The sequence below is a fragment of the Exophiala spinifera genome (assembly GCF_000836115.1).
Source record: "Exophiala spinifera strain CBS 89968 unplaced genomic scaffold supercont1.1, whole genome shotgun sequence".
In the NCBI taxonomy this organism is placed as follows: Eukaryota; Fungi; Ascomycota; class Eurotiomycetes; order Chaetothyriales; family Herpotrichiellaceae; genus Exophiala; species Exophiala spinifera.
The window spans coordinates 5,834,627-5,858,958 of NW_015622513.1; the positions used below are offsets into that span (position 1 = coordinate 5,834,627).

The 24,332-nt window shown below is 52.6% G+C and overlaps 11 protein-coding genes across 11 annotated transcripts; 3 read left to right on the forward strand and 8 right to left on the reverse strand.

Annotated features, from left to right (window-relative positions):
• Positions 1–1,441: 1,441 nt before the first annotated feature.
• On the reverse strand, positions 1,442–2,515 carry PV08_02138 (uncharacterized protein; the record flags this gene model as incomplete). Its single annotated transcript, XM_016376498.1, has 1 exon — positions 1,442–2,515. One exon carries the CDS (start codon positions 2,513–2,515, stop codon positions 1,442–1,444), a length of 1,074 nt encoding a protein of 357 aa, XP_016241774.1.
• A 1,561-nt stretch (positions 2,516–4,076) lies between these two features.
• On the reverse strand, positions 4,077–5,190 carry PV08_02139 (uncharacterized protein; the record flags this gene model as incomplete). Its single annotated transcript, XM_016376499.1, has 4 exons — positions 4,077–4,769; positions 4,865–4,921; positions 4,996–5,032; positions 5,174–5,190. The coding sequence occupies 4 exons, from the start codon at positions 5,188–5,190 to the stop codon at positions 4,077–4,079; spliced, it is 804 nt and encodes a 267-aa protein (XP_016241775.1).
• A 1,582-nt stretch (positions 5,191–6,772) lies between these two features.
• PV08_02140 (uncharacterized protein) lies at positions 6,773–8,553 on the reverse strand (the record flags this gene model as incomplete). Its single annotated transcript, XM_016376500.1, has 3 exons — positions 6,773–7,161; positions 7,229–8,099; positions 8,179–8,553. 3 exons carry the CDS (start codon positions 8,551–8,553, stop codon positions 6,773–6,775), a joined length of 1,635 nt encoding a protein of 544 aa, XP_016241776.1.
• A 226-nt stretch (positions 8,554–8,779) lies between these two features.
• PV08_02141 (uncharacterized protein) lies at positions 8,780–9,101 on the reverse strand (the record flags this gene model as incomplete). Its single annotated transcript, XM_016376501.1, has 2 exons — positions 8,780–8,986; positions 9,096–9,101. The coding sequence occupies 2 exons, from the start codon at positions 9,099–9,101 to the stop codon at positions 8,780–8,782; spliced, it is 213 nt and encodes a 70-aa protein (XP_016241777.1).
• Positions 9,102–10,872: 1,771 nt separating this feature from the next.
• PV08_02142 (uncharacterized protein) lies at positions 10,873–11,953 on the forward strand (the record flags this gene model as incomplete). Its single annotated transcript, XM_016376502.1, has 3 exons — positions 10,873–11,123; positions 11,178–11,254; positions 11,319–11,953. The coding sequence occupies 3 exons, from the start codon at positions 10,873–10,875 to the stop codon at positions 11,951–11,953; spliced, it is 963 nt and encodes a 320-aa protein (XP_016241778.1).
• Positions 11,954–12,807: 854 nt separating this feature from the next.
• Positions 12,808–14,615, forward strand: PV08_02143 (uncharacterized protein; the record flags this gene model as incomplete). Its single annotated transcript, XM_016376503.1, has 2 exons — positions 12,808–13,357; positions 13,420–14,615. The coding sequence occupies 2 exons, from the start codon at positions 12,808–12,810 to the stop codon at positions 14,613–14,615; spliced, it is 1,746 nt and encodes a 581-aa protein (XP_016241779.1).
• Positions 14,616–15,100: 485 nt separating this feature from the next.
• Positions 15,101–16,899, reverse strand: PV08_02144 (uncharacterized protein; the record flags this gene model as incomplete). Its single annotated transcript, XM_016376504.1, has 2 exons — positions 15,101–16,664; positions 16,715–16,899. The coding sequence occupies 2 exons, from the start codon at positions 16,897–16,899 to the stop codon at positions 15,101–15,103; spliced, it is 1,749 nt and encodes a 582-aa protein (XP_016241780.1).
• A 447-nt stretch (positions 16,900–17,346) lies between these two features.
• PV08_02145 (uncharacterized protein) lies at positions 17,347–17,680 on the reverse strand (the record flags this gene model as incomplete). The annotated part of the gene is given in 2 exon segments (XM_016376505.1): positions 17,347–17,518; positions 17,529–17,680. 2 exon segments carry the CDS (start codon positions 17,678–17,680, stop codon positions 17,347–17,349), a joined length of 324 nt encoding a protein of 107 aa, XP_016241781.1.
• A 435-nt stretch (positions 17,681–18,115) lies between these two features.
• On the reverse strand, positions 18,116–20,745 carry PV08_02146 (uncharacterized protein; the record flags this gene model as incomplete). The annotated part of the gene is made up of 2 exons (XM_016376506.1): positions 18,116–20,530; positions 20,581–20,745. The coding sequence occupies 2 exons, from the start codon at positions 20,743–20,745 to the stop codon at positions 18,116–18,118; spliced, it is 2,580 nt and encodes an 859-aa protein (XP_016241782.1).
• Positions 20,746–21,105: 360 nt separating this feature from the next.
• PV08_02147 (uncharacterized protein) lies at positions 21,106–21,732 on the forward strand (the record flags this gene model as incomplete). Its single annotated transcript, XM_016376507.1, has 2 exons — positions 21,106–21,142; positions 21,203–21,732. The coding sequence occupies 2 exons, from the start codon at positions 21,106–21,108 to the stop codon at positions 21,730–21,732; spliced, it is 567 nt and encodes a 188-aa protein (XP_016241783.1).
• A 10-nt stretch (positions 21,733–21,742) lies between these two features.
• On the reverse strand, positions 21,743–24,328 carry PV08_02148 (uncharacterized protein; the record flags this gene model as incomplete). The annotated part of the gene is made up of 3 exons (XM_016376508.1): positions 21,743–21,991; positions 22,039–24,137; positions 24,184–24,328. 3 exons carry the CDS (start codon positions 24,326–24,328, stop codon positions 21,743–21,745), a joined length of 2,493 nt encoding a protein of 830 aa, XP_016241784.1.
• Between the last annotated feature and the right edge of the window lie 4 nt (positions 24,329–24,332).

Consider the following 24,332-nt stretch of genomic DNA (forward strand, 5'->3'; position numbering starts at 1 on the left):
TCCAGACTACAGTTATGCTTTCTTTCTCGAGTCTTCTCTGCTTCGGTGCTCGATTCTGCTGCGAAGGGCAACTGCAGTGCTCAGAAAGCTCCCCTGGGGACTTGGGTGTCTACAGGCTATCGGAATGTCAGTGACCTGACTGACCGTCGGCGTTTTCAGCCCCCAGAGTGAAAGAAAGGTGCAAGGAAAGCCCCCGGCGCGGATAAAAATCAGACCCTGGTATCCTGGGGCAAGCAAGCAAGCAACCATGTTGACGCCTCTCATGCCTCAGATCATGATCGGTCAGGGATATGTAGGCAGATCACCATCCCGGCCTGGGGTCACCGCCCGCCATCAAATAATCATCATTTTCTCATGAACGAACCATTCCAGTACGGAGCACTCGTATTCTCCGTACAAATTCTGCTGATTGTTGATATGATTTATTGGAAATCGCACAAACCCTCGTGGGAGGGCCGCTGTCGTGATGAAGATCCATCATACCTGAGAGCTCGGAGTAGTCGTCGCTGTTCGACACCTCATTGACAGGATCTACTAGCTACTAGGTTGTAGGTAATGGTTCGGACAATAGGAAAGTCGGGTTAGATTTTCATCGGTTCATCTATCACTAGTCAAACAAACGCCAGCGACAATATTCCAGATACAGTAGCCCAAAAAAAAATCCATTTCCACGAGGGCGTGGATATTGTGGGCGGCGACCCGAGCGGGTGCGATGCTAGCTAGTCGACGATACACCCTTTTTCCCCTCGATGCTCACTGTCCGTGCGTGTGTCACCAACCTTGTAGAACGAAGCCACCTGCAATGGACCACGGTGGTCTGATCCCAAGCGGAGGCCCGTGAGTATCCTGATATGGTAAACGGTAGCGTATGTCGCTAGGCATTCCCCCAATCTTTGTATCCTATTCGTACACCGTTAGCAATAAAGGTATCCTCTACTCGTAACCTTGGGTCGGCTGACGGATGAAAAGTCCGAAGAAACATGTTCTAGAGCTGTGGTCAATAGGCCGTGTTGGCCCGGGCTCAGTTTTTGCATCTCTTTTTCTCCCAAAGGCGCATAGTCGGAAAATATCATGCGATCACATGCAGATGCGTACGAAAGTAGAAGCCAGAGCAATGTAGGTAGTGTAAAGGAAAACAGGAAGGACAGAGAAATATCTTGTTCCATATGGAGATTGACACAATACATGGGCTATTTGTCGTATAATCCCGTCCCACAGTTCCCGACCAGGGGCAGGCTGCCGCCCCGTTTCTTTTCCATGTCTCGTAGGACAATGTCTTCCAGTCTGGTATCTGAAAATCCCCCTGAAACAGACCAGAATGTAATCAATCGCTTGCTTTTGTTGCAGGTCGCTGGTATCCCGTTGAACATCTCAAACAAAGACAAAAATCGTATATCGTATATCGTAATTGTAATCGTACACAGCACCGGCCACTCGCTAATCAAATAGCTACATCAACAGCACTCAGTCGTCGTTCCTGAGGGTATGAATACGGGTGAGAATAAGAGTAGCCGTTAATGTCGGGATATGTGTATTGTGAAGCAGGGCTTTGGTCACAATCGTAGTCATAGACGGACTGTTGCTTTTGGAGGTCTTCGAGGAGAGCTTCTTCGAGATCTTCTTCTTGGTCGAGGAGGTCTTCTACCGCCGCTGAACATCGGTCGTGAGCCATTCTTAGACCCTCGCATTCATCAGCTCCGGATAGTGTGCAGAAACTGAGGATGGAATTAAGCTGTGATCGCTGAGCTTGGATTTGAGCTTCGATTTTCCTCGATACGGAGGCAATATCTCCGGGCGATGTTGACATTGACGTGGAGAATGTTGATGAGAATGCAATCGGGCTAGATGGTCGAGAGCATGTTGGTGAAGTCGTCGGAGAACTAGGTGGAAGGTTGTATCGGGCCCGTAGAGGAACATGCGAAGCGATCAGAGCAGCGAGTTTCCAAACGTCACAGTAGATGCACGAGGTCGAACATGTCGAGGAAAGGATCTTTTGGGTCGAGGTGACATGTTGTTGATTGGAGAAATGAGGTCGCATACCCTTGAGAAGGGAGACTTTTGCCTTGCACATCTTGCTGGACGGAGGTGGTGATGATGGTCGTATTGGCGGCGATTGTTGCAAAGTCAAGAGTGACGGAGAAAAGGCAGGATGGATGGAGATTGAGCCGATCATGTATGAAGGCGGTTTATAGAGTCTTGTTGATTTCCAGGAAGAGGGGTTGGTATTCGCTAATCTGTCGATAAATTTGAAGGGGAGAGCACGGACTCGCTGGTCGATGGTGGTTGTCGGTGGTGGGAGCTTTGATGGATGATTGCGAAATATATTGGTGAGGGGAGAGTGATTCGGACAGGAGTCCAGCGGACTATTATACAACATTCCCACAGACGTGTCCATCTCATTGTCCGTATGATGTTCCCAGAGTGCTACTGTAGGTGTCAGCAGGAGAAACAACACTGCTGCCTCACCGATTGACAGCTCTGGACCCCTGCTGGCCTTAGGGCTGGAGATGCGCATATTGACCCCCGAAAAGAGGATGGTGGATTGGCCAGGGTTGCAGAATCGGGGACATGGCATTGTGCGCCTCCCGCGGAGAATGATCGTGGGAGACTCGTATTGGAGGCGCCGGGGGACTTTGGTCCTCTGGTCTCCCGTGGCTTTGTCATTGTTGCACACCGAATGCATGGCACGGGGCGGTGATGGATGGAAGCGTCGGGATCCAGGATCACTGGATCAGTAGGGGCGCGAGCAAAAGGACAGAACCAAAAGCCCTGTCGGTTCAATCTAGTGGTCTTGGACTCTCTGGGCACTCGCCCTAGGGAAGAATAGGGAGGTGGTGCGAGGGAAGATGGTTGCATGGTTGGTGGAAAAGGCAGCAGTAGCAAGTAGTACGGTGGCTAGTTAAGTAGCAGTTCGTAGTGCCTCGTTATGACGTGCAGGAACGAGGAGAGCATTGGCACTGTAATACCGTACAAACAATAATACGAGATACGGACATGATGGACTCCACCGGTGGGACACACTAGCGTTTAGGCATCCATCACCGCTAATCGTCCTCCCTGGTTCTCATTCCACAGGGCTGGGTCGGTGCACACATACCTACTCGTACCTAGCAGTGCCAAGTACTGAGTATTACGGCCTGCAGAGGCTCCTTTGGCGGTGAGAATGGCTGTCCTCTCTGGGCCCTGTACTCCGCACTACCGTATGTAGGTGGTGCAATACTCCTCCGTATCTCAGTCTGCGTCTCAAGTTCTCAACTCACCTCCCCTTTCCAAACTCTCCCACAAGACAAAGTTCATCCTATACGAGCCTCCCGTGGTTACTGTTGCATCAGCTTCATGGCACTCTGTCGGTTGTGTTTTCAACTCTGGCATTGCTTTTTCATCCAGTCAATGCTTTGGAGGCTAATTTGGGCTCACTTGTCTCTGCGTCATGCCATATCTTTGGTCTTCTTCATCCCGTGTCTCGTATATCAGATGTCGACACTTGGCCCCCTGTCTCATTTCCGTGTTTCCTTAACTCTCGAGTCATTGTTGCAACATGCTGTTACCACCAAATCTCTTTGTGGCTTCTACTGGGCGGTCTGTCTCGCTTCTGTCATAGACATCAATCATGCTTACCGTTCAGCCGCATGGAAGACCTCCCCACCGCGAGGAGTCATCTTTCAGATTTTCTCCCAGATCTCCGCGGTACAGGGCTAGACAGCTCAGCTTCACGTTTGTTGGACGACAGCTCTGCCAGCAGATGTTCCATCCACCGGCAGTCTCGACTGTCACGTTACGAAATGAACTTCGGGGTGTGCAGGGAACGAATCTTTAGTTCATTCCTTTTCGATGGCCTCTCTTTCTGGCCTTCTCACCTGAGACTGCCAAGCGGTCCTCACCTCCACGCTCTCTACATCATCGCCCCGGCAGTGTGAGCCCAGTTCTCCCCCATGATCAAACCCATACACCGTCTCCCTTCCCACCGTACTCCTCCTTGATCTCGTTTCAACGCCATTGCTAACGCCCGTTGCCATCCCTCCCCAAGACCCCAGCCCCTTCGCCTGCACCAAACCTTCCAGCAGGTGGCACCCAAATCATCGTCTTGCCAACAGAGCATCCCTCTCATGCTCTGGGTACTGGGCCATGACCAACCGGAAGATCGTCTCGGCTTGGTCGGTGAGTCGTGCGTTCAACGCCCGGATCTCATTGTCGCGGGCCTCGACGAGAGCGTTGAGGTCTTGTACTTCAGCCTGGTGCTCTGCCACAAGCTGACCTTGAGCATGACGTGCCAATCCCTGGGCGAGTCTGAGGTGGTGGTTGTCTGTTCGCAACCGCGTACACTCAGACTCCAGCTCAAGCAGCCTCCGGGCCATCCTGCCCCTCTCATCTGGTCTGCCCTTCTCAACGAGCGCATTTTCCATGGCCAGCCCCGGTGGGCCACCCGGTTTCACCGGCGTGGACTCTTCTTGTGATTGCGCCGTTGCAACCACAGAGGACGCCACTCCCAACCCGGCGGGCACATTACTTGATGACACCTCTTGAGGGGCAAGGCCCAATGCCCTCTCGAGGGCGTCTGCTCGCTGGCTAAGCTGGACCAAGAAAGTGTGGCCATGGCCCGCAACTGCTCGGGGGTGTGACTCTTTCAAGAGCTCTTTCAACACCTCCCGAGCCTCTCTTGTCCAGGTGATCTTGTCGCCGGCGTGCTTCTCGCTGGCATTCTCCGCGAGGGTGATCTTGATCTCAGCGACCAAGTCGGCTTGAATGCCGGGGTTGGATAGGATCTCCTTCTAATGGCCAAGTCAGCGTCGATATATGATATAAGAATAGACGTGGTGCGCATCGGAGAGGTTGTTGCCAAGGAGAGGAGCATTCAGGCACTTACGCAAGTATGGACTGCCTCATCTGTGAAAGTGTGTTTGTACACATGTCTAATCATGACCTGCAACAAACGGAACAAGTCAGCAAACCCACACGGCAAATTGTGCGGCCCAGAAGGAAGAGGGGACGACTTACCTTTTCTGCGAAAGCCTTTCTCAACTGGCGTTGATGTCTGAAGAAAGCACGAGTGTCAGTATCACGCGTTTGACTCCACAGTCTGAGAACGTGGGATGAATGCGCCATACATGGGGAACGATAAACGATGCGACGTGGCGCGTGAGCGAGCGAGAGAAGCGGAGGAGACGATACATACCTGTTCTCGTACTTCATCTTTGCAAGTTCCACAGGTAATGATCGTTGAATGTTAAACGTCAACCAATATCCCCCTTTTCCCGCCTCTTATCACCAAATGTTGTTTGATCGTTTGAGATATCACCGCTAAGAGACAGTGACAGTGCAACACACACAACACTGCTCGCGGCGCTCGTATTTTGGACTGTTCTGATCGTTGCGAGAAGTGTGGACTGGCCTGGACTGACTGAACTCAGGAAGGTAGGTGTGGACGATGGACGATGGGCAATGGATAGGAGCCAAAGAATGAGACCGAAAAGCCTTCTTCTACCAAGATTCATGTCGTGAGGACCTTGCGAGGACCTATGGAGAGAATGGGTTTAGGAATTTGTTTTGAGGACTTTCGACAAGCGAGAAGGGGAAAAGAAAAGCTACATCATTAACAACAAAGAGCGTGACGCGACTGGCGTCTAGGATCAAAAGGCAGCGAGGGCGCGAGGGCGACTGCGAATGCGAATGCGAACGGAAGTGAAAGGGAACGAGGGCGGTGACTTCACCTTGCGCGATATTGAACTCGCGACGGCGCGGTGGTGAATCGACACATGTACGGTTTCTGTGGGCGTGTTTTGGTGGTGTCTTTGTGTGTGGATGCGACGACCGTTCATTGTGTCCACGATTGTCTCTTCTTATTCTTATTCTTATATTCTCCTCAATCGATGCCTTTGATGTCTCCTCACTTCTTTTTCGCTTGACGAATGCCTCTCACGAGGCGCCGCGGCATGTCTCTTTCTTCCTTTTCTCTTGTCGAATGCCTCTCATGAGGCACGGCATATCTCGTGTGCCGTTCTTTTTGGTTCTGTCCTGTCGATGGTGTTCTTCACCTTTTTGAGACGCCTAGACCGGGCTGGACTGGGCCGGGAACGGGAAAGGGGGAGGGGACAGTCAGTACCATACGGTTCTTGAAATATCTACGGTACCTGCACATCGCGCTTGTTTCATTCGCTGCATCCTCTGGACGGCGGAACATGGAGAGCAAAGGCACAGGAGGAACGAACCCCCCTTCTATCCGTCCATGCATGTGCCTCGCAGCTAGCTACCTTGCTGTTGCATGATTCTCACCGCAAATGTACCCCTGACAGGAAACAGAAAATAATGAATCCAAATAACCTCAAGACTGAAAAGGTTCATTCAGTTATCGAATTCAGGTAGGACGTATACACGCTCACCACGCACTCCCTGAGAAAACATAGTTTGATTCGATAGGACTTTTCCAAGAAACGGGTAAAACAGGTTAAGAATAATGTCCTCTGTATAGTTCTCTCCAAAACCCGAGGTACTCGTACCATGCAAGCCATTCCTCCACCAACCATGCCTTTGCACATCATGTCTTTCCAAAGTGTACCAGAACCCAACCAACACTATCTCCGTCTGTACCAACACTGCTTCTGTCTGTCTTTCCAAACCGGTTCCGATCAGGATGCATTTCAGTTTCACTTGACACACACACGCATATAACACACATAGCCATGCTGGCTATCCCCGTCAACAACTCACATCCAAGGGCCCTGATACAGAACTTTGGCGATCAAGAAAGAACATAAGAGGAGACATACCTCACAGCTTAATATCGCGGAGGCGGAGGAGGTGCACCATAGCCTCCCTGCTGCGGCGGGGGTCCACCGTAGCCACCCTGTGGAGGAGGTCGACCATAGCCGCCTTGAGGGCCACCATAACCACCTTGCTGAGGAGGGGGAGCGCCGTAGCCACCTTGCTGCGGAGGAGGGCCGCCGTAGCCACCTTGAGGGGGATATCCTCCGCCGTAGCCGCCCTGGGGAGGTGGGCCTCCATAGCCACCCTGTTGAGGAGGGGGTCGAGGGGCGTTGCTCTTTTCGTCTTTCGAATCATAGGAAGAATCGATACTACCGAGGAGAAGCTTGATGAGCCACAACTCTGGAGTGAGGTTGACTGGTGGATTTGCGCGTGACATCTCGTCGGCTTCAACTTCGTAATCTGCGTCACACGAGGATTAGTACAATGGGACTTGCAAAATCAAACCGTATGGACAACAACAACATACTGGATGTACAATCAATGATGTCGCCAATCGTCGGTTCCTCGTCCAACTTGCTCAAAAATTCACGAGCCTTGAGATCATTGCCGACCTGAGCGAACTGGAAGGCCAATGCACCTTTACCGTAACGAGGGTTTCTAGCCAGCTCGTTCGAGGCGTTCTTGATGATCCTGGCCACGTCCCCGGAGCTCTCACCAGTGGGTTGACCGTCCGTGATGGTGATGACCAAGACCGGCTTGCGGAGTTGGCCACTGCGAGCCGGTTGGAGAACCAATGGTTGCAGGATCTTATTGTCGAGTTCTCTTCCCATGGGAGTCAGGCCGGAGAAGCGAGTGCGCGCGACCATTTCGTTTACTTGTTGCTCGCTGCGGATGTTATTACCACCGTCGGGAGAGTTCATGAACCGGACTTGGATGCCATCCTCGTCGAAGAGACTGGTGGCATAAGCGACACGCGACAATATCAACTTCAAATCGTCAATACGCTCTCCGTTCTCTTCAAACTGCATGGAACCGCTGTCATCAATGTACAGCACGACGTCGTAGAGTGCCAGCTTGACGACGTCCGAGGCGATCTCGGGATTGATGCGCCATGTTGCCGCCAGCTGTGCGATTTGTTGAGCTGCTCGATTGGCAACCTGGTCAAGAACTGGGGAGTTTGGTGGGTAGAAACTCTGAAGGCCTTTCTCTTGAATTGTTGCTTGTAGAAGTTGCTTGTAGCCGCCTGCGTTTCCGACCGGAGCTGGGGGAGGGCCGCCGGGGCCTCCGGGGGCACCTCCGTAGGGAGCTTGGCCGCCATATTGCTGAGGAGGAGGGCCGCCGCCCTGAGGTCCGCCGGGGTAAGGAGGTTGGCCTTGTCCTTGTCCTGGGGGCCCACCCTATGGAAATAAATTGTTAGTATTCCCCGTTCATTCTAAGAGCGCAATTATCTGTAATCCAAGTGACGATGCGACGAACATATCCATATCCACTGTTCTGCGGTTGCTGATACGGCTGCTGTTGGTACTGTGGCCCGCCATATTGATTTGGTGGTTGATACTGCGATTGGTATGAAGTGTATGCTGACTGCGGCTGCGGCGATTGATAACCCCCACCTTGATATCCTCCTTGTGGCGGAACTCCTAGCTGCTGGCCATACTGCTGCTGCTGTGACTGAGGAGACTGCCACGCAGGCTGTTGGTATGGCTGTGGTGATGCGCTCGGCCTAGGAGGTACAGGAGGCTGATTATAAGGCGAGGGCTGTTGTTGGGGGTAGGGACTCGTAGGTGGTTGGGGTGCACCCGGTGTTTGGCCGCCTGGTGTTGCCGCTGCCAGGCGAGAAAACTTGCTCATGGTCCTTTTCGGATGTGCTTGTTGTACAGTTCAGAAGGAAAGGTTGCTGCTGAGATATACAAAGTGGAAAAAAATAGGCCTGTCACGATGGTCGACGGTGGATGTACTCGTACAGCTTTGCAGGTGGATGGATCCGGGACAGTTCAAGCACTCGGCGCGAGGTGACGCAAGAAATATGCGCCGAGAAAAGGACTCAAAAGTCAAAGTCAGAATGCTCGGGAGCCGCTTACCGAGGGAGGGCCACCTGGATACGCCTGATATTGACCTGCAGCTGGTCCTCCGCCCTGTGAGAGTTGTCAGTGTGGCTGAAGGTGCCATCCAGCATACCGTAGGTACTCACATAGCCACCGGGAGGAGCGCCACCTCCAGGCTGGAGAGATGTCGGCGGACCTCCAGGATAAGCTGCCTGCGCAGCGGCGAGTTTAGAGGCAAGCTATACACGTCATCAGCGGGAGGAAGTTGGTGTTGGTCTTTGCTGGTGTCTGTGGCCGTATTGCGGGGGCAGAGACTCTTGGAGAGGGGCAGCTTCAGGACAGACTTACACCCATGCTTAAGGTGTGCTGGTCGAGATGAGGGATTCCCACGGAACTGCAGCTATAGCAGTAATGTCGGCACACTGGAGAGATGGTAGAGGTAAGAGAAGCAAACTGAACTGGTGACGAGCCTGGCTTTAAGCAAGCTGAGGCCGGTCTTCTTATTGTACCAGTCAAAACAAACAGGGAGAGCCCGGAGTTTGTTTTAGGGGCCCTGCCGCATTGTTCACGGCCAAGGCTCTAACTAATGAGGCACCGCGACAAGAGGACCACAGGGCTGTGCTGTTCACCAACTGGTGGGGTAGAAGTCACTCGAATTGTGCTCACATATCATGTCATACAAACAGCTCCATCACTGGCTCGTTGCCATGAAGGTGTCTGTACGAAAGCAGAGCGCATCCCTTGTAGCAGTGCAGTGCCACACTCGTGACGAAGACACCAGCCACCAGCCACCAGCCACCGAGTGGCGCCCATGTATCTCATAATCTCCCTTGTAGGGGACTGTTGACACTCTGTGCTCTACGACTACGTGTTTCGCCCTAGTTGGCACAGCCTTGTTCACCCCTCTTCACGCTTCCTCGGGCGTCATCCCCTCGCCAAATATGCTGGGCGTGATTTAGGCTTACGAACAATCCAAAGCGTACATAGCCATGGCAGAGAAGGGATGGTGATACTTCTCCTGCATGACCCCTGATCGTCTCCCCGCTCCCTGTCCCACCACCAGGCACTCTGTACTGTACTCCGTATCAGTATCCTAGCCCAAGTTCCTCACAAGGCTGGGGGAAGAAGTGTGTTGCCCTCCATGATTAGATAAGAAGATGCCTATAATTTCTCGGTGAACCTGCCTTCCCCGGGTAAGGGACCTGGATGACTTCGATTCATGCCCGCCACCACCAGAGTGTGTAATCAAGATTGCCAGAATGCGATCAACAGGCAGGTCTGGTTGTATACACTTTCGCCTCTGTCCAGCAGATTTTTGAAAGACTGTGATCGTGGGTGGCATTCGGGCTCGGCGCAGCTTGGCAGGCCTTGCGGTGGTAGATTCAAGCGCGGGACAAGTAGGAGTAAAAACTTCCAGCGCTTTCAACTGAAGTCATTTTCGAACGGTGATATCGTCAACAGCAGCCACAGCGGCATCAAAGGACACCATGCCGGCCTACACCCCCTCACAGCGGGTGGCGATTCATCAGTTCTTCGGCTTCACGCAGGCCAAGGAGAGCATCGCTGCAAAGGTATGAGGATAGGGAGACATTGAAAGGTTCTTTGCTGACTGAAACTCTGATAGTACCTCAAAAACAATGACTGGGATCTGGAGCGCGCACTTGACTCGTGAGTGTGCCCTGTGATTGTGTTGCTTGTAAAATTCCTCCCTCTGTGGTCCAACTTGTGTTGGCGGGTCAGTTGTTCAGTTCTGGAGGGGTCAGATAATCTACCGGATGTCGACCTGGCCGTTACTGCTCCACGACGATAGAGCGATAGGGTGGCTGAGTACAAACGTGGTGGCCGGCTGGAGTGTCTGTCGGTGAACAACAAAGCAACAACGGGAATTCTGGCGACACATCATGCCCTCGCGACCTCAGCCGTAGTCGCAACCTCGCCCATGTCTTGCGCCAAGACCGCCTTCTTTGTCACTGCAGAGGCGGATGGATTGTCTCAACTCATTCCGACTTGCAGGCAGCGATCGCTCTTTCTTGAGGCGATGATTATCTAAAGTTAAACTGCCTCTATTATCAAATCCATCTCTTCCTCGTCCAACCAACCCAAATTACCTGGCCATTATCACGATATGGCGCCGAGTAAGCCGGCGAGCAAGCCAGCTAGGAAGCGCAAAGCCACGGCTGACAACACGGTGACCAATGATGGCCCTCCCGCCGAGAAAAAGCAGAAGAAATCGCCGGCCAAAGCAAAGACACCTGCTGCTGCTGACCGTGACACCAAGCCAAAGAAACCACGTGCAAAGGCGGAGCCGAAGACGCCCAAGAAGACATCCAAGAAGGCACCTGCCGCTACCACCACAGAAAGCTCTGAGGCCACAGGGTTCGTTTCTACCACACCTCGGGCCTGCAATACTGACATGCTCCGTCTCAACAGATTCTACCAGAGCGGAACGAACGATAGCGTATCTCTTATCGAAAAGAACTTGAAGAAGCTGTTCGATCAGTACCGAGGTAACTTTGAACAACTTCATTCTAGAACCCAAACGAACGCTGGCTGACTGACTGGTGTGACTAGACAATCCTGAGGAGTTGCCTGACAAGATCGGCATCGACGGTGCTCAGAACTATCTGACCGCAATCAAAGTGCAACTCGACGAACTCGCTCACCTGGCCATCTGCGAGTTGCTGCAATGTCCCTCGATCGGCGAATTCGACAGAGCCCCCTTCGTCGCAGGCTGGCGCAGCGTATCAACCGCAAGCAAGCCCTACGACACCATTGCTGCCCAGGAACAGTACGTCGACGTCATCCGCAAGAGAATGTCCACCGATCGAGCATACTTTAAACAAGTCTACCGCAACACCTTCAAACTCGCTAAACCTGAAGGTCAGAAGAGTGTCCCTATGGAATCGGCCGTCGACTTCTGGAACCTGTTCTTTCGCTCTGACAATGGTGGCTTGGACTGGAATACCTCGTCGACTAAGTGGTTGGACTTGTGGTGCGAGTTCTACCAGTCAAAGATCAAGAGGCCCGTCAACAAGGACTTGTGGAACATGGTTGGTGAGATGGCCTTGAAGATCAAGGAGCCAGAGGGAGAAACTCTGGCGTGGTGGAATGAGGACGGTGCGTGGCCTATGGCAATCGACGACTTCATCTCGAGCGTCAAGGACAAGAGAAAGCCGGCCGGCGGTGATGCTATGGATACCACCTGAGGCATCGGCGAAGGGGCAAACAGGCATATCACGTTATGCTTACATCATGTCTCATTCCATGGTCGTCACTCGCACCATGATACCAACACCAACACCAACACCAACGCGTGCTGCAACATGGTCATTGTCGGAGTTAACTTCATCAACAATGGCGGCTCCGGCAACATTGCTTTTTGTGCTTTTAGCGAACATTGAGAGAGAATTATGAATGACATTTCAGCATTAGGCAAGCAAAGGATCAGGTTGGTTCTGATTCTAACCGCCACTGACTGGCGAATGAGTATGAATGTCCAATTTCATCCCAAGAAGTAGGGGTCCATGGCCCAATCAATGTGCTGAACTAATGATTCTTCTACCAGAGTGACTGTCGTTTCTAGAAATGTATATGGCTGTCTGATGAGACCGTGGCTCGCACTACCCTCAGCATGTGGCTTTGACAGCATTTTATCATGCACCATGTTCTCCAAGGCGTCACCGTCATCCAAAGCTTCCTCCCACTGACTGTGACGAGGCCTCGCTAGGTCATTACTTTCTGCGGCACCCGCGGGTCCAGTACAAGGTTGAATAAATCATTGGTAGAGCGCCTTGCGTTACAGGTACGGTACAGCTCGAGTGTATTGAACGGTGCTCGAGCAATTGCGTTCCATGGTATAACCAAAGCACCTGTGATGATCCTGTCGTACTCACAAACACCTTTCCACGTTGCTTCGGCGGGCTGAGAGAAAAAGAGAAAGCCTGCCGTGAGCTGCAGTCTGGACATTGTTTGTCCCCTACGTAAGGGAATAAAACAATGCCTGGCATTGCTCCACCGTATCAATATCTACGGTGGATAATGTGAGCGTCGTGCATACAGTATGGACGCGTTCCGTGACGCGCTTTCAGAAAACCACTTTAACCTTCTGAGGAGCGATTTTCCAGATTTCACCATCACAGCCAGCCTCCCTGCGATTCTGATTGTGCGATCCTTCAATTCGACCATTTCCGGACTTGCGTTGGGCTTCTCTGTAATGTCTAGCGACTTCAAAAAGTATCTGGCGACAGAGATACTGTCGGAGCAGCGGACCGTTTCTTACCGCAATGTTTCCCGCGCCTTGAAAGTCCATGTCAATGCCGCCAAATGCATGCTGTACGAGTTCCACGAACTCCAGAATGGGAAGAAGCCAGGATCAGTTTATGCTACATATCTCCTGTCTGGGGTGAAGAAGCGACAGCCCCTCGTGGGACAGGAAGCCCTGAACGGCCACAAACAAGAGGAATTCGAAGATGAACCGATCCCTTCCAGCCCTCCTCCTTTTACCAGTTCGATGCTCGAACCAAGCCAGCAGAGCGATCAAGCCGCAGAAGAACAACCCCCACAAGCAAAAGTACGGACGGTCACGCTCGTAAGGGAGGAGAGTCTTGAAGGTAGGTTGTATTCTCACCTTGTACGTCACGTAGCGCGGATGGCTGACGGGCTTTGCATGCAGAAATCAAGGAACAATACCAAACCATCAGCTCGATACACATTTACAGCCTGTCCCCGGCCCGAATACAAGACCTTGTAAGCCTGACGGACGTAGGCCGAGGTCTGTTCACGGACGTGTTTGCGAAGGAGGACCCACTGGAGCACGGTAAACAATACGGCATCATACAGAACCCCAACGTGAGAAGGCGGAAAGGCAAGAGACCGGTCATTTCTCAAGGTCCGGCTGCCAGATTTCAGCCGGTCAAGGACGATGCAAAATCCTCGCGCACATCCACGCAGTCGAGCACGCAGCAGAAACAGCCTGCCAAAGCTGCAGATGGCACGCCGGAGGAATCATCCCGACCTAGTTCTCGGGATAGTACGTCCGCCAACAGCACCTCGAACAAACAGCCATCACTCCGACGTGGAGGGTCAGATCTGTTCAAGGCATTTGCGAAGCAAAGCACACAGAAGCCGAAATCGTCACTTGTCAAAGAAGACTCTGACACCGTCATGAAGGACGACGACGACGAGGAGGATGAGGAGGGAGAGTCAGAAGACGACGCCTTGTTCTTGGACACTGGGAAGCGCACGACGAAGAAGAGAGCAAGTGATGTGAAGAAGGAACGAGAAGACAAGGCCGCCAAGCTGCGGAAGATGATGGACTCGGACGACGAGGCTCGCGAGCCTGCAGTCCCCAACGTAGAAAAAGCCGCGACTTCGCAAGCGCCAGGCACAAACGCCGCGAACGAAGACGACCAAGACGAAGAAGTAGTCGCGTGGTCAGATTCGGATACGGAGAAACAGAGACAATCTGCACCCAAGAAGGACGCGTCCACACGGAAGGAGGGCGACCAGATATCCACCTCCACTCCCCCTGACGGTGCCGGTGCCGCCGCCGCGGAACCGAAGAGGCGCAGAGGCAAGCGCAAGGTCATGAAGAAGCGGACCATGAAGGACGAGGACGGGTACCTGGTCACGAAAGAGGAGATGGCGTGGGAAAGCTACAGCGAGGACGAGCCGGAGCCTGCTCCCGTCAAGAAGGCGGCGCCAAAGGGCAGCAGCAGCAGTGGTGGTGGTTTTTTCGGGACAGCCAAGCCGCAAAGCCAGAGCGCGAGTCAGAAAGGTGGTGGTGGCGGCGGCGGCGGCGGTGCCAACAAAGCAGCACCGAAGAAGGGCGGGAACATCATGAGTTTCTTTGGGAAGAAGAACGCTTGAAGACGAGAATAGAAGGGGTGCTCGATCTCACTTATATCCACTCAGTCACTCGCTTCCGTCCCTCGCCTTCATTCCACGCACACAAGGGATGGATACCCGGGTACCGATGTGGGCACAGGTGTCGAGTTGGGGCGTTGTGGATGGAAAGCCGTGATTTTCGTAGGATAGGTACATATTGAGTACAGAGGTTATGGATGAATGAAGCCTGAAAGTCACCAAAACCTAACAAGCGAGAAAAGCATGCTGCACGCATGGAGGTTGAATGCATCCATCCCATACGGGTGGCACCTGGGCACGAGACACATACACATTCTTCATGTTCTTCAATCGAACGAACCGCGGCGAATCGGTGGCTCAAAAGCACTGTGGGGAGTCTCTATCTCGCTTGCTGCACTTCGTCGTCGTCCATGCCGATTCATGTTTTCATTAAGACGTCTTACCAACTACAGGTCATATCTACCGTCCCTTCCCGGGGGGCCCGTTCCTCACTGGTTCGATGCTGCGAACCCCAGACCAACTCGATAACTCTTGAACGACCCGTCTTCTTCTGCCTTCATGACCAAATGGGGCTTATGCTCCGCAAGCCATAGCACCGTCTGTGCGAAAACGCTATTGGCCCACGCGAACCAACTCCTGGTCATCCCGTCTCCGCCAGGCCATACCCCCCGTTGCACGTCAACGGACTCGTTGATTAGGCCAAAGATGCTCACGTTCTTGACGCGGTCGACGCACTCGCTTATCTCGGCGTCGTCGGTGCTCGTCATCGCCTGCACGAGCACGCTCATCGGCCACGCGTTTCGAAGGCCAATGTGCGGACCGCCGATGCCTGAGAACTTGTCGCCGACTAGAAAGTATGGATTTCCTCGTTGGGTGAGGATCATGCGTCTTGTGTTCTGGTAGATCTCGTCATCCTTGTCGACGAATCCGAGGAGCGGAAGAGCAAGCAGGGACGGAATGTTGGCGTCATCCATGAGCAGGCGGCCTCCGTATCCGTCGACTTCGTAGGCAAACACCTGCCCAAACTCCGGGTGAGACACCACGGCGTGCTTGTAGATCCCATCTTTGATGATATTGGATCGGCGCTCGAGATTCTCGGAGACTTGGACCATCCAGGCCGATTCCTTGGCGGAGGCTGTGGAGGACGCAGCCCGGAGTAGTGCCGCGGTGCGAGATAATTCGACCGACATCATTGCGTTTGCCGGGATGAGGAAGCCAAAAGTCGTAGCATCGTCAGAAGGGCGGAATGCTGATCTGATGAGGCCCGTGCCTTGTGCTAGAGGGTTCCCTGTTCCTTCGAGGTTGAGTGTCTCAGTTCCCAGGCGCGTCGGGCGCGAGAACGTGTATTCATTCTTCTCATATGCGCCCGTGCCAGGGTCAAACGTGGGGCGCGACTGATCGTCTAATACTTCGAGGACCTGACCGAGGGCTTTGTACCATCGGGGCGTAAGGAACGCGGTGGAATTGGTGGAGGTGTGATATTGGTTCGTGAGCGACAGGAAAGCCGCCAGGCTGTCGAGTTCGTATTTGCACTCAAAGACTACACTGGGTTCGTACGCGGGATGAACGGAGTCTTCTTGGCCTGAGTGAACGGGCTGGAGACGGGACGGATAAGGAGGTTGGAAGGCGTTGCAGTAGGGCGATGCGATGACGAACTCGGCCTGCGTGTTGATGGCACCGAGGAGTAGACTCGAGATATCTTCTGCAGAATTCGCGAGCTGTTGGTACTGCGCAAGTTGGTTCGTCGAGTCACGAAGCCATTCAGCGTTGATATCGCCCGTCACGATGAAGGACTGGGCGCCCTCCCATTTGCCCCGGTCCCGGAACAAGCGCGACTTCTCTGCATGTTTCTGGACTCCATCGACGTGCCACAGTACAGTGGTATCCAATGTATTGGGAAATGCGTTGCGGAAGATCTGTGCCAGGTCTGGATCCTTCAGTCGCGGGTATAAATCTTCTATAACCTGTTCCACCGCTGGAGACGAGAACTTGCGACAGAGAGGGTGCGGTCGTTGATAAGGAAGTTCTAGAGGGCCTTCGCTCAAAGGCTTACTACAGCATCCGTCAGCGAAGAGTCGAGACAAAGTAGCGAGGCAGCAGACTGTTTGTGGCGAGCATAGCTCGTGTAATCAGGACAGAGCCCGATAAACACCTGTTGATCGTCAGATGTAAGGTGGCTGTCGTAGACGTCGGCGTCGGAGTTGAAATCAAACTCGGTGTCCGCGGCGACGATAACAACCACACAGGCAACAAGGTTGAGTACATGCGTCCAGAGGCGCAGATACATGATAATCACCCATACGACACTCCCAACAGTTTGCGGAAATGCGCAGCGACGAAGCGGGGATTCAGGTACGGAATAGTTGACATCAACACAGACTTTGGGGTAACGAGGTGCGACACAAGGCTGTGCGCATACGGCAATACGAATACGACGAGGCTGAGTCTCCCGGACCTCGAGTGTTTGAAAACACTCTTCAAGACTGACGGCCACGTAGTACCCCTGTATCTAACATCTCTCTATACATGAATGGAAAAATCTTCTACCAATGTATCTGCGCCGCGTGCAATGGCTTGTTTAAGATGATCTCAGTACTTCCCCTCTTATTTGACCTGCCATTCAACCAGCATTCTCATGCTACGGATTGCCCATCGCAGCAATGCTATTTCCCGTAGCCTTTTTTGCAAGGGCAGCTCTCGTTACCAACCACCCAAATGCATGACGCACTCCACTCTACAAGTGAAATTCAATGGTAATGTCGTCGGCCGCAATTCGTATGGCAAATTTTGCAGCTTCGCCTCGAAACAGATCCGAGTCCACTACGTCGATGGTAGCTCGTAACCAAGACAGGCTCTTCGCCCGGGCGAGAGAAGCATTGTACGAGACATCCGCATCGCCCTTTTCACTTTTCTTACCTAGGAAGAGCTGCCCACCCTGTCACGTTGTTGTCCCCCTTCCTGTAAGCAACGGCGTGAGCTGCGTCGGGTGCGAGGTCGCGATCATCTACCATAGATTCCACAAGTGTCTGTTTCAGCATTGCTGCCTGGATGTTTCTATCCCTGGCCATGATGGCCATACCAGCGGCAACTCAAACTCCTGAACTTCCTCCAAACAATGCAATCCGTGTCGGGTCAATATTGAAAGCCTGTGCATTATCCATTAATCATTGCAGAGCCGTGCAGAACTTGTTGACAAGTATGAGCTCGTTGTGCTCCGGAGGTTTTGGATAAGCTGTTCTGATGTGATGAGTCCCCGGAATGGGAGGGTTGGTTGAGATGGCGCTCCTGACGTGATTGCCTGGAGTGGCAGTCGGGACCCAGTGTCCAACCATAGGTTCCCAGCATCAAGCTCCGAAGAAAGCAGTCCACTGTCTCTCTTTCATCTGTCCGTGTGAAGGAGACTATGGTTGCTGTTAACGCAATGACGTGCTGGCAGCACACCCATTGGTCCCACTGCTTGAATTGCCATACACCCTCGGAAGGGATAGGCCTTGAGCAATAGTTCAGAGTCTCGACCTAATCCCTTCGAGCCTGAACTTGACATCCTTCAGTGCTTTCGTGGTCGGCTTCCAGTCGTCAAATTGAGCCAGAAGTTCTCTCGCTTCGTTTTGTAACTCCGTCTTGACGTAATCTTCCTCCAGGATGCCACGCATGGCGAATGGGAGAATGTAAGGATTCGCACCAGTTGCACTCGTTTGGCGTTTTGATATCGGCACGTCTTTCAGAGCATTTGTCTCCAGGGCGAATGAAATTGCAATGTCATAGACAGCATCGTCCTCATAAATTCGAGAGTGACCTTCACCGCCGTACAAGCTTCCAGCTAATGGTGAAGAGAGTTCCCGGATAAGGCCATGATCTGGAACACCAACATTGCGTAATTTCAGGGCGAAGCCAACGAGATGTGACAGAAAGTTTGGTGCATGAACACGTGAGTCGATGAAAACAGCCCTGTATATATGAGGATGGGTCAGAGGTGCGAAAATCGATGACTCCATAGACACCAGTTGATCATCGATACTCCCGATGAAGGTGAGACGGACTCCAAATCTCAGTATCACCTCCATTGCCTCAAGATAACTCCTGGATACACTGCTGTTGGGGTCAGAAAATTCAAACAACTCGCCAGCAGAACCACTAATCCAACGAGACTTGTATTCTTGGAATGGACCCATGTTGACTCCCGCCATCGCACAAATACCAACTCGAGCTCCGCTGATACAACCAAATTGGATCAGTTTCGCGACAAGCATAATGGCCACCGGAACCCCTTGGCTGTGGCAAGCGATCATGACGAAGTCTGACTTGCGGATTTCGTCGATCCAGTTGAGAAGCAATTTCCACAGAAGCTCGACTCGCTCAGTGATCCTGCCTTCACCTTCAAGCGCCGCACTTTTGACCTCGCACTCGTATCCGTGACTTCGCGTCCATTTCCTGATGCACTTAGCGGCCATGTCTGCAAACTTGATCGAAGTTCCCGTGGGCTGACCTAGCACGGTACGGATCAGAGGGGCTGGAAAGTAACCATGCACGCCAATAGCAAGTGCGTTCTTTATCTTTGGCGGGTCTTTGATGAGCGAAAGGTGCTTCATGTCGGGGCCTTTGGTATAGTAAAGCAATCTTGCAAGCTGCTGCAATATAGAAGGATGCTCTTCGGAGCTCAACGTGTCACTGATAGCAGGGAGCAAGAGATTAGGCGCTTCTTTCTTTGATGGTGCCGGTGACTGTTGCCTTGGTGTTCCGGCTTCAACCGGCTCTCTGGCGATTGCCGTGGCATTAGACGATTCCGCCTTCGTGGACTTGCCTTCTTTCTTCGTCGAGGTCTTCTTCTCGGATTTCGGGGCCGAAACTTGTTCTGCGGTACTTGACTTACCCGTTGCATTTTTCTCAGCTTCGACTTGCTTTGATATGTCCTGAGGTTGCGGTGGTTTCACCACCGGCCTCGAAGCATCTTCTTGCAGACTAATCGAAGCGCGTTTTGGCCTTGCTTGTGAAGGGGTGCCGGAAATAGCAATCTCACCAACATGAGGGTCATTCTCGAGCGTCGCCGACGGTTGCAATTTCCTGTCTCGAGACCAAAATACCCAACCGGCCGATTTAGAGCCATCTCCAGATAGTTGAGGCGGCGGTGAAGTTTCGAGGGACGAAGTTTGGGACGCAGATGTAGTCTTGGGAGTTTGGGGAGCGGGTATATCAAGGTTGTTGGTTTGAAGAGGTGTGTCTGCCCCCGCCGTGTTTGTTTCCACGGAAGAAGACGCTGCCTTCTGAGGTCTAGCTGACGCATCCCCACCCCACATCTGGTACCAGCTTCTCTTGTTCCTGGAATTTTCAGGAAGCTCTTGCGGTTCTGTTGTCGTCGTCGGGGAGGTCGTTGTTGTATCAGCCTCAGTGGGTGGAATCTGCGTATTTCCACTTTCCATGTCCGAGGTGGGCGGCTGCTGTACATCTGTTGATCTCATCGTAGAGTCGTCTCTCCTCGCTAACCAGCTCAACCATGTTCCTTGGGAGTTCTGCTGTTGTCCTGGAATGTTTTGCTGGACAGGGACGTTGTTCGAGGCTGCTTTCTCGGGTTTACCATCGTCTTCCTGCGTGATCTTGTCTATCCTGCTGTTTGGGACAGTCTTATCACTGGGTTCTAATGAAGCATTCCTCTTGTCGTTTTTAACCGTAGCTTCTGCAATAGGGTTGGTAGTTGCCTCTGCAGTAGCATTCACAGCTGTAGTGGTGGCGTCGACTGGTAGGGATCGATTGGAGGAAGTCTTTCCGAGGGTCATGGCCAAAGATGGTGATCTCAGCGACCTGGCCTTGTCCTTGACAATTGAAACGACTTCTTGGGCAGTGTTAGAGGTTGAAGGCACACTTTCACGCGCAACTTGGGCGACTGGTCGTGCTTTGCGAGGCCAAGTGCGACTGATCCATGACTGCGAGTCGCCGATTAGCAGTGTACCAAGACTGACGGTCGATGGCTTACTGATGTCTTCCCCTCCTCTGGATATGCTGCGGGTACCGTTGTAGTCGGGCTCGGGGAAGTCTCTGGTGGAAGAGGAATGTTGGCGGGCTCTTTTTGATCTGATAGTGACGCTGGCGGCTTTGAAGGGTTCGTCTTTTGGCGTTTCAATGGCCTTGAAGGCGCCATGAGCCTAGTGGATGAGGAGCCAGACCGTTGTAGACGAGCCCACTGTCGCTGAGACTATGTGAAAGTCTGGTCCGGGAGGACATGAACACTGAGCTGGAAAGCGATTCGATAGAGGCGACAGTGGTGTTGATTGCAGTGTCCGTGAGGCGCCGCTGGCATGTCAACAGGCAGCCGACGTCATTTCACTTGAGCCAATCCCAACATCGAATGCTGCCCGTGTAGATCGCGCGCTCCCCACAAAAAAAGTGGTTTGGCACAGGACGGTGTTCGAGACTGCGTGAAATATCCCTCAACTGCTGGCCGCTTCGTTCTTAGATTGCTAGGTTTACGTTGGATGAAATAGCGACCGAGTCTTCCAAGATGGCGAAGACGGCCAAGGTCAAGAAGAATGCTACGGGTAAGCATGAATCAGAAAGACGCCGATTTCTATCTTGGAACCCATCTAACAGTCTCGAAGCAAATCCACGGTCACGAGCGTCTAAGAGAGCCACCTCCCCGTCCATTGATGTTGACAAATCCCTAATCGAGGCTCCTCGGGCCTCAGGGTCAACCCCACTCCTAGCCCCTCGACCAAACAGCGGTGTCACTAAGGCGAAGAAGAAACAGAAGCCTCTGACAAAAGGTCAGCGACGGCGACAAGAGAAAGGCCTGGCAAGAGCAGAAGTGGTGCAGGACCAACTCTCTAAGAAGGTGGATGATGCGGGTTCTAGGTTAAAGAAACGTCGAGACAGAAAGAAGCTGTGGGACGATGTCAACAGTAGCGCCTCAAATTTCGACAAGATGAAGGCAATTCTAGGAGAGAACGCAGACGACGCGGAGGACGACGGTTGGGTCGATGAAGAAATGGAGGATAGTATGAATGATGTGAAGATCGTGGAGGGTGTGCGAGTGCCTGTCTCCGCTCCAGCGACGAAGCTAGTCGTCGTTGACGGAACAGCGTCCGCTCCAACTACCGACGTCGAGGACGAGGTGGATAAGATAACATGACTTGAGAGGTCTATTTCTTTGGCCTCAACTGAGTCAACATTCTCTCGAGTTCGACTTGCTGCTGCCCATTGGCCTTGTCTCGCAGAGACTCTAGCGATGCAAGATCCTTGGCCTTCAGAGCCTCCTCGCCCGCTTTGACGATCATGCCGCACTTGATCCACATCTCGATGCGTTCTGCCGGTTGCAGATTGGTGCATTTGGGTATGAATGATGCGGCAAGCCGAGTGTTGCCGGCACCGAGCACTTCATTATAAAAGGGCTGCACGTTGTCAGAAGATGTTTTGCTTCACAAGAAAGGGCACTCACCTCCCAACCGATGGGCGATCTCTTGTTCTTACTGAGCTCTTCCACTTCGCCCCATAATCGAGCTGCAGTCAAGGCCCTAAGGCGGATCCACCACCATGTCTTTTCAGGTACTTTGAAGGCATTCTGAACACTGACAGCCCTCTTGCCATAACCGGATTTGACGAGTCGGAACAACGTCTCGTTCACGCTGAGGCCCACATAACTACCACTACTGTCGGTGATGTCTTTGTCAAATGCCTCTTGCATCTTTAGCAATTGAGCTGCCTCTCCCAGGGCTCTGCTGTGTATGGTAGCAGTGGGATCTTTAGCATCGGTGAGCAGTCTGCCAGCAAGCTTAAGCTTATCGATGACTGCCTGAATATGAGGCTGTTGCATGGCTTCCTCTAGCAGGAGATTTGAGCCCTCAACTGGTCGATCGTCTTGGTAGTACAGGTCTTTCAACAGCTCTTGGTCTTGTGCTCTTGCTGAGCTCTCGACGAGCGCGGCTGCCACGGGCTTTTCGCTGATTGTGCGAAGGAAGGTCGCCAATGGCAGTTTCTTTTTCAGTTGAAGCAGAACATAGAACACTAGATCGGTGTCACCTGATTCAATGGCCTTGTTGAGGGCAATCTCATCTTCTTCCATGCTGAGGAGTAGAGGGACTTGTTTTCCCGCTCTTGGCTCGTGATTGAGGAGTGTCGTCGCGAGATGACCTCGACCTTCATCATAAGCTGCTCGGGCTATTGTTTCAAAAGAGATGCCATGTTTTCCACGTAAACGATCAACTACAACTTCCCTCACCGAGTCGTCATCTGCGGATGAGCTTCTGACCTTTTGGCTTGCCCAATGGACGTAGATTTTGTTGAGAGGGAGGTGGAGGAATTCGGAGAGCTTGATGGCCAGGAGGTATTCTCTTCGGTTGACCAACCGTGCGATCAGCCTCTCCGGCGTGAGGCGGACGTACTGCTCGTATGACATGAAAAGCCCAATGCGGTAGTCGCGGACAGCGTTCAATACCCTCAGGTCCTCACACATGTCGACAAATTCATCGCTGCTGTACAAGTCAAGAACAGACTTGCCGAATGAAGCCGCGCGCAACAACTGCTTTTGCAGATTCTGGTTGAATTCGTGGCCTGCGGCTTGAATACATGTTTCGACCGCCTCCGGCAGGTTCTGTTTGATTCGCTGTATGTTCTCGTCTGCCTTTGGGGATTTCATCTCCAGCAGTTCGATGGAGTCAACTAGCACCGACGCTGCTGAGGTTGACCCGAGCCGGAAGACCTCCTCTAGTTGGTCCGGTACCTTATGCAGGAAGTCGCAAGAATCATTCGTGATCAGTCGAACGCCGTCAATATCAGGCACCACGTGGACCTGGTCGTCGTAATAATATTTGACCGCCCCGCCATCCGGGCCAACCATATGAATCTCGTCTTCCCAGGCCAAGATCACAGAGTCATTTCCGCACCAGTATATCTGTGTCGGTGTAGTTTTTGCTTTAGAGTCATATTCACTGTATTTCTGCTGAAAGTCGCTTCCCACCACCCACACCTTGCCATCTTCGGTGTAGAGTGCTGCGAACCTTCCGTTCGGTGAGACGCTCACATGTTTGAAAGGACCATCGGATAGACCTCGATCATCTGCTTCCGAGGCATCAACGACGATAATGGTCTTGTCAATTGCCAACAAGACCTCGACTGATCTTGAAAGCGTATAGGCAGGAGGAATAAGAGACCAAGAATGTATTTCACCTTCCGGAGGCTGTGCAAGTAGCCGTGGCCTCGGCTCGTCGAACGAAGAAACAGCGATCAATGCGTTGTTGGACAGAAGAGCGACGAAACCGTGCGACCAAAATCGACACGACACAACACCATACTCTTCCGCGCCATGTCCCAGCAAGAACGGTTGAAAGTCCCCGTAAAGCCCAAAGTAGCAGTGTACTGTGCCGTCCTCGGTGACGACCAATAGCTTCTCGTCGTCTGACCAACCTAAGCCTTTTATCGGGCCCTTCTCCCAGTTGATGTTGCTGATGAGCTTGCCCGAAGTTGAGTAAATGTCGATTGTGGACTTTGTCGATTGGCCAGTTCTATAACGTGCGATCTTGCTAGAATCTCTCCATAGTGCTTGGTGTGTGTTAGCTAGAGTCAGTCGTGACGATGCGATGCTTACCTAGCGCTCCACCGTACGGCGCTCCCGCCACCAGGTAGTTCTCAAGCTCAAGGTCTCGGTCAAAAACAGACTCGTATAGCTGTATCTTTTGATAGAATTGATCGCCTATCTTCTCCCAGCCACTTCTGGGATTTGGTGCTGTCATCGGA